Here is a 13,396-nt window from a genome sequence, read left to right as displayed (position 1 = left end):
TGAGATATCAGATCAGATTCAGCCAAAATCATGTGACTTGATTTTATGATTCGTGGTGGAGTAAAAACTGAGATGATAAATTACAGGCTAAACAGATTTGAAGCTCAAAGTCTCTGTTTACAGTTTGGTTATCTTTCTTTTTAGAACTGGATATGTAACATTCTCCCGGTCCTGTGGTTTAGGTATGAACCGCCTATCCTCTCAACAACAACAGCGCAAATACTTTTTTTTAATCTGTTCTCATTAAGTTTTTTACTCCTTGTTTGCCACAGGTCTGCCATAGGAGTGTCTTAAACTGGAGAGTTGTTTACAAATACGAGTCTTCATTTTTAAGGGGAACAATGACTTCTGGGAGCGGTGAATTAAGCTCTCTCCAAAAAAAAAAAAAAAAAAAAAAAAGGTTCCTCGACCGGTTTGAAACGACAAACAGACGATGGAATAAGGAACTGATCACGTGTAAGTCATTAATTAACTTCGCCAGTAGAGGGCAGAAGACACTATAAAAAACCAGGGAAAAAAAGCTCGGACAAGTGAATGTTTACTGAACTGCCACCATTTGCGATATTGTATAAACCCAAAACGACAAAAGTAGAAGAATATGGACTTTCTTTTGAATTGCTGGGACTTGGCTTGGTTTCTCGTCTTGTTTAATGGTGTCAAAATTCTTACAGCAGTGGAACTTTACATACTTTTTTTCCAGCATTGTAATAAATTCAATGTTTTTCCTAATACGAGTCATTCCTGATGATATGCTTCTGTACCAAAAGTGCATTTTTGCATACGATTTTCAGTTTAAAAAGGTAATTATTTACACTCTATTCATTTTATTTTACTCATTGTTGCTGTTTTTACTCATTGTGCAGTTGAATTTTATTAAAATTATGATACAAAAAATGTTGGAATGAGAGTCGACCATGCCGAAAAGAAATTGTGAATTGTCGCCATTTTGTGATTATAATTTTAAACCCAGTTTATTTTTGTGGTAAACCTTAGTTCTTTCCGCTCCAAATAGAGAATGTGACGTCACTCATTGTTTACCACGGAAGCCGGGAGGGCGGCTTTACCGGAAATATTCTAAAACGTACCCGGAGAATGACTCCACCACTAAGGGGAGTTTCCACAATTTCACCATACGCGAAATTTCCGTCTTTGACATTTGTGACTGTTATCAGCTCAGACGGTTTGATATGGACCCAAACACGTTTCTCTACAATGTCCCTCCGTTCCTCATTGAAAGGTTTTGTGAGATTATGGACACCGGATGTAATCGTTACGGATGGCGCGAACTAGGTGAGTCTTAATTGATTAATCGTTTTAGCGTTCAAATTGAAATTTGCTGGTCATAGTTCAAATTTGATGGTAGATGTTGTAATTAATTAGTGGTTGATTTATTGTAATTGTTGCACTTTGAGAAGCAGGTAAATCATACTGGTTCAAGGATAGACCCGTGTGGGACACCATGATGAGATTATCTGCAGGCTTTGTTATTTTATTGATACAGTCGATGTTTTTTAGATTTATTTTGAAATTTCATAGTAATTTATCTAATTCATTTCGCGCCAGCCGCCCGTATCCTCCCAAGCTTCACAGAGGTCCGCAAGTACGAGCGTGTGGAGGAAGGTGGTCGCAGTCCCACCAAGGAGCTTCTGTGGTCCTGGGCTCAGCGAAACGCGCAAGTGCAGGACTTGATGAAAGTCCTGCAGGACATGGGGCACTCTAGGGCCATAAAGATCTTTCAGGACCACTTTTATGAAGTCAAAGATGTTGCATCCCAGCCGCCTCCACCTAGATTACACATCAATCAAATAATAAGCGCAGATGGTAAGTACGTTAAAATATGAATGTGTTTTTTTTTCATGGCTATCAAGTTTGAGAATGATTGACTTGATATTGGAATCTCCAAATCAGTGTTTTCTCCAGGGGAACCTCAGCCACAAATCAGTTTGAGGAAAATCTTAGAGGCAACTAGAGATTTTAACCACGAAATGAGAATTTCGGAAGGCTGCTTCGCTGATATTTACTTGGCACAGATGGGAGGCAGAACATTCGCCGTGAAACTTTTCAAAAAGGTAACGACATCTTGTTATGATTGTCTCATCTGAAGTCATTTTTTTTTCAACATACCAGTGACCTCTTTTTGAACGGAATTATATATTGACTTTTTGAAACCACACTGCTTGAGTCACATGTGAGTCAGAATGTTAGCAACAAACGTGCTTTACATTACTTGACTATCTTCATCATCCTCTGCAGGTCAATAACATATCCTGGAAGAATCTGTGGGACGTTTTCCAAAAAGATATGGAACTCCATCAGTTGTACGTGTTATCGGTCAAATCAATTTAATCGACGTTGCGGAGATTACAAACACTTGTTGTGTCGCAGGCGGAGACATCCAAACATTCTCGAGTTGTCGGGCTGCTTTTCTGACAAAAGGCGCTACTGTCTGGTTTCCCCTTACATGCCGAAGGGATCGCTCTTCCACAGACTCCATCGTCAGGTAGATTAAGATTATTTCTATTTTTCCCGAAAAGAAGTTTGTACAAATTGTCTGATGCTCTACAGAACGGTGGATTGCCTTTGTCTTGGCACGAACGTTTCACCATCATAAATAAAATTGCCAAGGCTTTACATTATCTCCATGAGTCCCAACCATGCTCAGTCATCTGTGGGAATCTTTCCAGGTAATGATTAGATTTTATTTTACTTAATATCATACTTGATATTAATAAAAAGTCAAATTTCTATTGTTTCTGCAGTTCTAATATACTCCTGGATGACGACACGCAACCCAAGCTGTCCGATTTCTGCCTGGCCCAACTTCGTCCTCATTCGGTCAAACGTAATCATACCATCACACTGGATGCAGGTTCCCACGGCAACCCGGAGTACCTCCCCGAGGAGTACCTCCGAAATGGCAAACTCTCGACCAGTTTGGATATTTTCAGCTTCGGAATGGTAACTAATTAACTTTCTTGTTGAATAATAACTCGGCCAAGTTAAAATAGATTTTTGACTTTCAAAGGAATCAAAATAGTAAACTCTTTTCCACCTTCACCCAGTTAATGTATCACTTCCTTTTTTTTTCCGTATCAACACAACAATGACACGTTAACATGGTCTATGAAACTTCCAGATTCAGACTTCCTCTTCCGGTTTAATATCAAGTGTGAAGTGTGTAAAAAGGAACAGTTTGAAACGAGAGGAAATGAAACCATATACCGTATTTTCCGGACTATAAGGCGCACGTAAAAACCTAAAATCTTCTCAAAAACCGACAGTGCGCCTTATAGTCCAGTGTGCCTTATATATGGACTAAATTCCTAAATTCAAACTGGCCCGAAGCATTGTGTCATGAAATCAAACATAAGTGGCCTGCTGAAGACTATGAATCATGAATCAAAAAGACTATGGATCATTATTTTGTGATTATAAAGTCATTTGTTGCATCTGAAGTTGAAATAAAAAAGGTAAAATGGAGAATGATTTGATTTGGATTAAAAATCTGACATGATGCATTAATGGTCCGCTTTATAGTCCGGTGCGCCTTATATAAGGATTAAGTTTTAAAATGGGCCATTCATTGAAGGTGCGCCTTATAGTCCGGAAAATACGGTAGTTGTTATACAATTGGCACATTTTTAAAAGTACCAGTAAAGATGCAGAATATTGGTACATCGCTATCGATATGAATTATTCTTCTATTGTCAAAACGTACATCAATAATACCTCACATTTCAGCAATGTATGCCCTTAGGTCGTCATGGAAACGATGACAGGACGTAAAGTTGTAGAGGAGCTGCCGAAACGTGCGCAGCTGGTGAGTGACGTCTACGGCAGAAAGAGGAACAGTGTGGTTTTACACTTCTAGAATCTAGATTTTGGGTTATATTTTGCTCAGAGGGCCCCTTTAATTTTTGTCGCACTAAAATTCCTAGAAATATTTTCAGGCTCCCTCTAGTGCTACTTAAAGCATTAAATATTAAAATTGTGCAGAATGTTACTGTGGGTTGATTTTTTTTTCAAGCAGTTTTTTAAGTCCAATTTCAATTTTTCAATTTAATTGAATTAATGAATTCCAATTAAATTAAAAATCAAAATAATATTGAATCAATACATTTAAATTCCATTAAAAAAATCAATATTTAAGTACAGTTATGTAAGTGATGTTTTTTTCAAGCAGTTTTTTAAGTCCAATTCCAATTTTTTAATTGAATTGATGAATTTAAATTAAATAAAAAAAATAAATGTAATATTGAATTAATACATTTAAATTCCATTAAAAAATATTATTTACTATAAGTACAGTTATGTAAGTGATATTGACATCTATTTTCTACAGCGGGATTTGCTCACCGAAGTGGAGGACAGTGGCAGCGTAGACTCTTGTCTGCAGTTTTTGGATACGTCAGCTGGTCAATGGCCAACGTCTTTGGCGCGTAGTCTTCTGGATCTTTCTTTGCGATGTGTCTCGAGTCAACACCACTGCAGACCCAGCATGGAGAACGTAAGCTCGGAATATTCAATTAGTAAGAATTTCTCATCAGGGGCCATAAAATTTGTTTTACAATAGTATGAAATGGACTTTTCGGATTGTTCTGATTAACACTTTAGGTCTTGAGTCAGCTGCTGCCACCTCCCAGCTTCTCCTCTTTGGACTGCCCTCACAGCCTGGACGATGGCGCCGCTATTCACATCCAGCACAGCCCGTCACCTAGCATCCCCGTGGAACACGATGAACAGCGCAGCCTCCCTGGTTCTCCGGCTCAGGCACAACCCTGCGAATGCAGCCAATCAGAGGTGACATATATAAATGTGACTGAGACTGTGGAAACCAAAGAAGAAGGAAACCCGTCGTACAAAAGCTGGCCGGTACAGTGCAGCTGCCAAGCTGAGACTGGAGGTCTTTCCTGTGAAGACTGCAGGGCTAATGGTTTTAGCAACACTAGCCAGGATTTAGCTGAGTAATTGGACATTTTTTATTTTTTTATGATTTATATTGAGTCCTTAACCTTTCTGTCATACACATTTTAGATCTATTTAAGCTATTTTTGTCGTAGTATTTAATTTTATATTCCTCGTATCTTCAAATAGGGGCCTTGGTTATTCACTGATACGTTAACAAATAAATGTCTCGCCCCTTTGAATGCCTTCTGCTGAGCAAATACCAGCCAATGTTTGAGATAAGGAGATATGGTGGCCTGCCCCCTTTTATAAAAATTCTTGGAAATATGTTATATTTTGAATATGCAAAATGTACGTTTATGACTGTAATACTCATTAACACTATGTATAAAACCAAAGCTGATATAGCATGACTACATTATGTCATGATATTGGAATATTTTATAGTTTAAAATTATTGTGATAATAAAAAATTATATTTGTCATTTGTCTGTCCAGGTTGATAAAAATAATTGCGATTGACCAGTGATATGGCGTATAGAATATGGAATATAGCGGGGCTCCACCAAAAAGTGAATTAACAAGCACTGAACTGTTAATAAACTGCATTGCATAAATTCCGATTTCTACACTGAACCTTAACGCAACATCCGTTGTCACAGGAACCATAATGTGCTGCTTTTCAAAATAAATCCATTAAGTCCCGCAGAGAAGAGTAGTAGCTTATATGCACAAAATACATGCAATATAAATCGAAATATTACAAATGGGATAATTTGTTTGAGGAACACGTGATTTCACAACGACGAACCCATCGTTTCCTCTTGGTGCTCACGTGATTTTATGAAAGACCTTCAGGGGAATCTTTTATTCTGAAAGGCTGCCTTGCGGAAAAAGAGTTGTTGATTTGGTAGTAAAGCTAGTTTGTGGTCAACACAGCTGTGGCCTCGTTGTCCCGCACTACCAGCTGGGCGTAGGTTGTATTTAGTCATTTTTGCATTTTCTGCACGACTCTTTATCTTTAACTGAACCTTGGTTTGACAAGAGGTTCGAAAATGGTCTTGTCAACGTCCCAGCAAGTCGCCCTGGCGTTCACGGCGGTGCTGTTCACGTTTGTCGTCCTGCCAAAGATGTTCGGCGTCGGTACTGGGGCGAAGGAGTCGAGGCTCGACCCTCGTTACTCCAGAAAAGGTGACGTAAGCTATTATAATTGTATAAATATAAAAAATATTTCTTATTTTCTTGTATTCTTCATTTATTATAGTTTATAAATGTATTCCTTCTATTATCATTTGAATTCCATATCACCCAGCATCATTCCAATATCTTTCAATGTCATTCAATACCAATGAATAGCATCCCACATTTTTACCAATATATTGCATATTTTCACCAATATAAACCACCCACGTTAGTTCAGTCTTTACAAACTGTTGGTTTTCATTCAAACATGATACAAACTACACTTTCCATTGTCCCTGTGCCGGTCTTACAATATTCATGACAGGAGGTCCTGGCCCGGGTACACTTCGAGTTCCAGCCTCCGACAAGGTCGCCCCCAATTCGCATCAGTCGGCCGAGAGCATGCTGCAGATGAAGAAGCTGATGGAGCAGGAGATGAAGGGCGAGAAATTCAAATCCAACAACAACAGCAAAGGCTACGTCTTCACGCTCATGCCCTTGTATGCCATCGGAGTCGGAGTATTTGCGGCATACAAGTTTTTGAAGGTAGGACCGAATTCGGAAGAATAAACCACTGAAATCATTTAATAGAGCCAGACCGAATAATGGATTAAAATCGGCTGATTCAAACTTTTTTTTTTAATTTTTTTTTTTTATAATAATCAGAATCAATTATTCGTGTATGTTCTTGATTTTACTTAAATGCTGTCAAGTGTTCCGAAGAACAATGTCCTCCATTTAAGGGAGTTCTGACTCCTCTCAATCCAAAATACAATTTTCCTGGTGACATGTTTTCGTGCGGCCGTGCACGGCATTTTCCGCGACGCTGGTGGATTGCCGGCTTTCCAAATTTTCCTGAGCATGATATTTTGCTGTCAGCAAGAAGTGGAAGTGGAAGTGGAGGTGGTGGACAGTATTTCCCAAGTGATCAAAAGATTTTGGGTGAGAGTCTCCGTTTTTATGTTTTGAGAAAAAAAGTTCTCTGTTCTAAAGTTAAATAAATACAACAAAGTAGTGTAAAACAGTCAAATGTTCTGACAGTAATTTGAAGTTATTCCATTGATTAAATATGATTTTGAATTAATCGTTTTTCGGAATTTTTTTATACTAAATATCGGAATTTAGAAAATTCATATTGGTCGGCTCCTATTTCTTAATACGCCAAGTTTCCCCTCATTTTACATTTGAGTACACAACCGCTCTTGCGGAAATACAATATGATTTTTTTTTTTTTTTTTTTCCATTTGCAGATTAAGTCTTCAGATGACCAAGCACAAAAGGTTACATTTGCAAAAGGGGCCAAAAAATCGGCGGAGGCAGGTGCGTTATTTTTTTTTTTCCCCATACACTTGGATTTCTATTTGAATACCACAATATTTGTTTCCGACAACTCATCCAAACGTGTTTGTTTTTCCGCCCACAGAGAACCAGTTGAACGAACTGGAACAAAGGCTGGCCCAAACAGAAAGGATGCTCAATTCTATTCTCACCCAACTTGACCCGCTCACAAACTGGTGAGTGCTTTGCATTTGGCTATTCATAGGTTTGACCCGCTTAGAACAGTAATTAACAATCTAACATGTACACGATCATGACCCCATGTTACGTCGTGAAATCGTTCAACACAAACCAACTCCATTTGTTTCCTCTCTTCCGCCATCAGTACAAAAACTGTGGCCCAGGAGCAGAAGAACGAGATCATGACCCAACTCCAAACCATTCGCTACCTGATGAAAAAGAGAGGAATGGACTGTCCGCCTTTGAATGGTGCGTTCAAATGCCGGTTGGAGAAAAAACCCCAATTCAACTGGTTGAGGTTTCATTTTCCGATAACTAAATGTCTGAAAGCATATAGTTTTAAAAAGAAAAAATATTAATTGCAAAGCGCTTCAAAGTTCATTTTAAAAATGTATATATTTACAACGCATGATAGAATTCATACTACACAAAATAAATCAATTATTCTTAAAGTGGTGTGCATGCGCCCCCTAGCGGTAGTGAAAAATCACTACATTTCAGTTTTACCATTTGTGTGTTTTTAATGTTTGATTATATTTAACTTTAAACCACAAGACATTTACAGATCTTTCAGAAGTGTTTGTTTAATTTTGATAGAATTCTTAGAATTAATTTAAATGAATGAAATGCAGTTTCTACTTTTCCCCCGAAATATTTCTCCCTTTCAGAGGCCTGCTTCGAGCAGAGCCTGGACAACCTCATCGAAACACTGGGCGCCGGCGAGACTCCTCCAACCAGCGACACCAACACCGATAAAACCTCCAAAAAGCCACAAGACGTAGCCGAAGGCGGCGGCGTGAAGAAACCAAACTCGGAGGAGGAAGAGGTTGAAAGGAAAGATGATGATGATGATGACATGGAGGAAACTGAGGAGGCTGAAAAAGACGAGGAGGAGGAGGAGGAGGAGGAGGAGGAAGGATACGAGGAGTTTGATTCCATGCCTTCGCATGACAACACAAAGTGTGAGGAAAGCGGTAAAGTGCAACAGCCGTGCGGCCTCAGGCGCCGCAATCTTCCCGAATGAACTTCTTGCAGGATAAAACGTCCTCTATGTAATTATCGTATTTATTATATGAATTATTCACAAAAGTTCGTCCAAAAAGAAAAAAACCTTTCAATCACTAAGAACAGGGCTTGTGTAGTTGTTGCTGATATCATGTAAGTGCAGTCAGCAGCTGTTATTAAATGTGAAAATTGTTCAAAGAAAAAAAAATAATTCGATGTGCCTTTTTAAAGAATTATATGGACTCACAAAAAAAAAATCCTAATCATATTGGTCCAGCTGCTCATCCTTTTTTTTTTATTATAGACAATTTGTTTTACCACAGTGTCTTAAGAGGGACTTTTGAACGGAAGGGGGCGCCCAAGAGCTGAACGGAAAACATAAAAACATGTGACAAAAGTAGATTTATATCACTGCATGTTTTTGTGACTTCCTTGCCTGCAAAATGTGACAGCATGCTATCAATGTTTTTATACATCCACTAGCGGTATTTTCCCCAAATCGTCTTTGAAAAACTATTTTAATATCTATGACAATTTAGCTGCATTTTAATGAAAACACAAATGTTCCTAGTCTGTCATGTTTGGATCCATTATTTCTTTTTGACTTACCCTCCCCAATATCCATATATTGTGTGTCGTGGATAAAAAATAAATTTCTTGTCGTGCTGCATTGACATAAATTAGTGTATTTTTAGATTCCACAGGGAATTGTTTGTCCTTGCTGACATTGTTGCTAATACAGGATTGTTAATTTATTATTAATCCCCAGTGTGTCAAAATATATTTTAAATTAAAAGTTGTACCATAATAAGAGTTCCTATAGATTTAAAAAAGTTATATTTGAAAGAAATGTACCTTTTAGTTTAGGGAAAGATTTATTCAAATGAAATTTCATAACTTTATTTGAACTCATGGAAAGGTTGCGTAAAATATTACCAATATTAACAGGGACACCTTTTCGATCAGTTAGGATGACAGTTCTCTTTACTTCCTGTAGAGAGCGCTGCAATATCATAATAAGAACGCATCGAGGCCTGTCGGCGAAAGACACGTTTAACCCTGACCCCGTCGTATGTTGTTGTTTTTTTTTTTAATTATGTCCCCTCACAGTTTAACTTGATAACTTTATTCAGTATGCCAAGGGAATTGTGAAATATTTATCTGAGCGAGCACGCGTCATGTCCTAGCATACTTCTGAAATGTGACCTAATTAGAGAAGTTCTGCCGGGTGAACTAAACCAACCGCCTTAATCAAGACCCCTAATTAGATATACGGCATTTATTAATGACTTCCTCTCATTGCGGCATGGAAACAAAGTTGTGGGATTGGTCGCAAATTAGCTTCTCAATTCAGGAAGGCAACATTTAATCAGCTCAGTCTTCGTCCAGTGGGATTCGGGCCTAATTCCTTCCGAGGGTCTGCACTTGGTACATTGTGGTAGGTGATTTTGGAATGGAGGTAAAAAGCATTTACAGTTCATTGCACCAGATTATGAAATGATTCTTCCACCTGAGTGAAGTTTGTCGGCCCTGAGATGTTTTAAAAGTCAGCAGGGTTGTGTTGTCGGAACTTTGAAAGTGAGGCAGAAGGATCACTCTTACTCAAATCTAAATCTTGGAGACAGTCTGGATAGGTTAAGTTCACAGGGTGAAGCATTCCCCCATCTCTGTCTGACAGGCCTTCTTGCTTTCTAGTTCCCTGACGTAAATACGTTTTAACAGGATGAATAAGCATGTGCTTGAGATGGAGTGGCATGTTTTTTTTATATGGCTGAGCAGAGAATCTTATTCAAAAATATCCTAAAGAACTTTTAAGGGATGCAGAGGGCAAATTAATTTCATATATATATATATATATATATATATATATATATATATATATATATATACACACATACACAGTGACTCCTCGCTACTTCGCGTTTCGTTTATCGCGGCTTCACTACATTTTTTTCATATATATATATATATATATATATATATATATATATATATATATATATATATATATATATAATTTGTAATGACTCAATTTATTTAATTTTTGCTTCTGGCACCGATCGTGTCTATAGCTCACTTAGTGGAAAAACTGTAGCGGCCGAGAACCTTGTCTTTCCGACCAAATGTTGTTACCCAGCAATCCTTGATAACGATCAGCGACTCGGCCGCTCTATTTTCAGAGCCAAGCTATCGCAACGGGTGTGGGAAAAAGACTCAAGTCTGGATTCTATTTTAAACAACATTACATTTGCACTCAAGGGAATTATGATTCCAAGTACTGTAATTGACTCCAGTCTTTCTTTTTTTTTTTTTTTTTTTTTTACGGAGAGGTCACCTTGAATACATGCTATTTACCGCTTCCCGAAAGGGAGTATACGTATCTTGGCCCGCAAATTTCATCCTCCGTGATAAATGATCTCATTAGTAAATCCCCGAACAGTCCAATTTTCCACCGTCACCAAAAAGGTCTGCTTGAAATGGAAGTGGGTGGTAACCCGTCACGGAAACTGAGTAATATAACTGGAATGTTCGTGTGTGTCTCCCCCCTTAAAGATCTGTTGGCCTAAAATGCAGCAATTCCAAAACAATCCGAAAAGTCATTCCAAGTCAAATTTTCTGGTGAAACATAGGTATGAAATAGATCTTTCCATTTTGTGGACTTGAGGTATTTTTCCATAGACTTTTCTATTATAGCTTGACCTTTCAAAGCAATTTTCTGCCCGGATTGTTTGATAGCGCCGACGCACTTGGTTGTGACAACAATCCATTGGACCACTCATTGTTTTGCCCTATTGGGGTTTCCCGTAGACCCAAAAATCTTACACCAAATTTTTTTTTTAAATATTATGTAACGGTTTTGAATACAGCGTCCCCGCCAATCTCAAACCAAAATCTTCATTTCTTCCATTCCGTCCAGATGTAATCACAAGAAGTAATGAGTAATTAGGTTACTCGGAGGTTGCCGTTTCACCAAGCGGCTGCATTGTACATTAGGGAATAATGATGCGTGTAATTAAAGGCGAGCCTCCTGCTTTGTCTTCGTTGATTGAGTTGTGCTCAAACTTAGTTAAGATTTCACTAGCTCGTCCTTGTGCAGTAGAAATTGCACTAGAAATATTTTTGTTCATTGCAACAGGATTTTATTATTTAGTAAATATTGATTAAAATACAGAGTATTGACCTCTCAAGTTTTGGAGGTGCTTGGATTTACTTTTGGGGCGCTTCAGTGCCCCCCCCCTCCCCAAAACAAAACGGGCTAGACACGCCCATGGTGACACATAAATCATTGGCGTTGATATGACAAATTTGCGCCCCCTTGTGGATACATAAGACGAATATTGAGAAAGTATGACATCGTTGAAGATGTTGGTTGGTGTTGGAAATTCGAGTTTACAGGGGTGTGTAGACTTTTTACGCAGTGTCATTTGAATTCCATGGCTGTAATTTACTATGATTTGAGTTAATATTGAATTACAATAGAAAAATTATTCAGTCTGGGTTACATTTGATTTTAAAATTGAGATAGATTTATACAAAGCATATAATCTAATTAGATGCTGGTTTATCACTTTTTTTTGTTTAAAATATAAATTCTAAATGCTTAAATCGTCCTCCACGAAAAAAATCGATTTTGTTTTCATCTCCTTCACTGTCGATCCAAAAGAAATTAAACAAGAGAAGCGCTAACGCAGGGGTGGGCAAACTAAGGCCCGCGGGCCACATCCGGCCCACGGGACCGTTTAATCCGGCCCGCCAACCCTGAATAAATTGTATTATTAAAACGTTTTTTTGGTCATATTGACTGCAATGACTGCGTTTCCCCAGTAGATGGGGAAGCGCTCGCCTGCGCATTTACTACCGGAAGCGGTGTCGGAAAGCTCGGCGCACACTCACAAGTGCGTGTACGTACTCAGTAGTACGGACATGGCGCACTCGCGCTCTATTTGTATCAGCCCCGAATTTAGAGCGTGAGCTGTGACGACGGCGTTCTTGCAATTCGCGCGCTGAGCTTTCAGATGCAGTTTTGCGCTAAAGCCACCCACAAACCTTCCCCTGGAATCCTTCCGTCAAAATGAGTGGCCCGAAGAAAAGAAGTGAGTGCCGAATGTTAAAAAAAGAGTGACCAATTTGGCTCGACGTTCGCGACGTCCTCACCTCTGTTACCAGGTGTTTGCGAGTTAAAACTCTGCTCTGATTTTCAGATACCCCTCACCGTGTTGCTGTTTTGATTACTTTATTTGGATGTATGCTTTCACCGATTCTTCAAGATGATATATTTGGTCAGAATGTTTGCCGTTTGATGTGATCTCATAAGATAAACATCTTTCATTAATCTGACCTGCAGGCACTGAAGTGATGGAGACTGTTATTCATAATAACAGTGTCGTATTTTATGAGAATCACTGATAGCAGTTTTTTAGTGAATTATTATTATTATTATTTTTTAATGCTGTTAATAAATGCATTTGTTTTCAAAAAAATCGTTTGGAATATCCATGCTTTACTACCTACTAAAGGCCAAGATCTTTTATGCAATGACCTTTACAGGTCGCTTATATGACTTCACACAACGCCTACGTCCATCTGCTCCTGGTCCGGCCCTCCGGTCCAAATTTAGAACCCAGTTCGGCCCGCGAGTCAAAAAGTTTGCCCACCCCTGCGCTAACGGATGACTCATCTTTAAGAACGGATAGAGATCTAAAAATGCCAGGATTACATATTTAGATGTGCGTTCAAATTTTTGGGAAGGGGGGAGCGAGCGTGACGCGCGTCTTTGCGTCTTGGA

At 38.6% G+C, this 13,396-nt stretch overlaps 2 protein-coding genes across 3 annotated transcripts; both read left to right on the top strand.

Annotated features, from left to right (window-relative positions):
* The first annotated feature begins 272 nt into the window (after positions 1–272).
* Positions 273–5,390, top strand: irak3 (interleukin-1 receptor-associated kinase 3). The gene is made up of 10 exons (XM_061268553.1): positions 273–1,290; positions 1,564–1,821; positions 1,909–2,069; positions 2,254–2,318; positions 2,386–2,500; positions 2,566–2,684; positions 2,760–2,958; positions 3,758–3,820; positions 4,343–4,507; positions 4,615–5,390. The coding sequence occupies exons 1-10, from the start codon at positions 1,188–1,190 to the stop codon at positions 4,966–4,968; spliced, it is 1,602 nt and encodes a 533-aa protein (XP_061124537.1). The 5' UTR covers positions 273–1,187; the 3' UTR covers positions 4,969–5,390.
* A 406-nt stretch (positions 5,391–5,796) lies between these two features.
* ccdc107 (coiled-coil domain containing 107) lies at positions 5,797–9,290 on the top strand. Of its 2 annotated transcripts, XM_061268554.1 has the most exons (7): positions 5,797–6,096; positions 6,413–6,633; positions 6,967–7,029; positions 7,338–7,407; positions 7,511–7,601; positions 7,751–7,854; positions 8,274–9,290. In XM_061268554.1, exons 1-7 carry the CDS (start codon positions 5,961–5,963, stop codon positions 8,627–8,629), a joined length of 1,041 nt encoding a protein of 346 aa, XP_061124538.1. In that variant the 5' UTR covers positions 5,797–5,960; the 3' UTR covers positions 8,630–9,290. The 2 variants fall into 2 exon arrangements, with proteins under 2 accessions (XP_061124538.1, XP_061124539.1); XM_061268555.1 differs by lacking the exon at positions 6,967–7,029 and having other exon boundaries at positions 5,798–6,096.
* Positions 9,291–13,396: the final 4,106 nt, after the last annotated feature.

The sequence above is a fragment of the Syngnathus typhle genome, linkage group LG21 (assembly GCF_033458585.1).
Source record: "Syngnathus typhle isolate RoL2023-S1 ecotype Sweden linkage group LG21, RoL_Styp_1.0, whole genome shotgun sequence".
NCBI classification, from domain to species: domain Eukaryota; kingdom Metazoa; phylum Chordata; class Actinopteri; order Syngnathiformes; family Syngnathidae; genus Syngnathus; species Syngnathus typhle.
Note: the sequence above shows the minus strand (reverse complement) of the source record. Positions and strands in the feature narration are given on the sequence as shown.

Excerpts from the sequence above, each read along its gene's own strand:
- ccdc107 (XM_061268554.1), top strand. The coding sequence starts at position 5,961 with ATGGTCTTGTCAACGTCCCAGCAAGTCGCCCTGGCGTTCACGGCGGTG. Across the intron at positions 7,030-7,337 it reads AAGTGATCAAAAGATTTTGG|ATTAAGTCTTCAGATGACCA; the intron begins GTGAGAGTCTCC and ends TTCCATTTGCAG. Across the intron at positions 7,408-7,510 it reads CAAAAAATCGGCGGAGGCAG|AGAACCAGTTGAACGAACTG; the intron begins GTGCGTTATTTT and ends TTCCGCCCACAG.
- irak3 (XM_061268553.1), top strand. The coding sequence starts at position 1,188 with ATGGACCCAAACACGTTTCTCTACAATGTCCCTCCGTTCCTCATTGAA. Across the intron at positions 2,501-2,565 it reads TCCACAGACTCCATCGTCAG|AACGGTGGATTGCCTTTGTC; the intron begins GTAGATTAAGAT and ends GATGCTCTACAG. Across the intron at positions 2,959-3,757 it reads ATATTTTCAGCTTCGGAATG|GTCGTCATGGAAACGATGAC; the intron begins GTAACTAATTAA and ends GTATGCCCTTAG.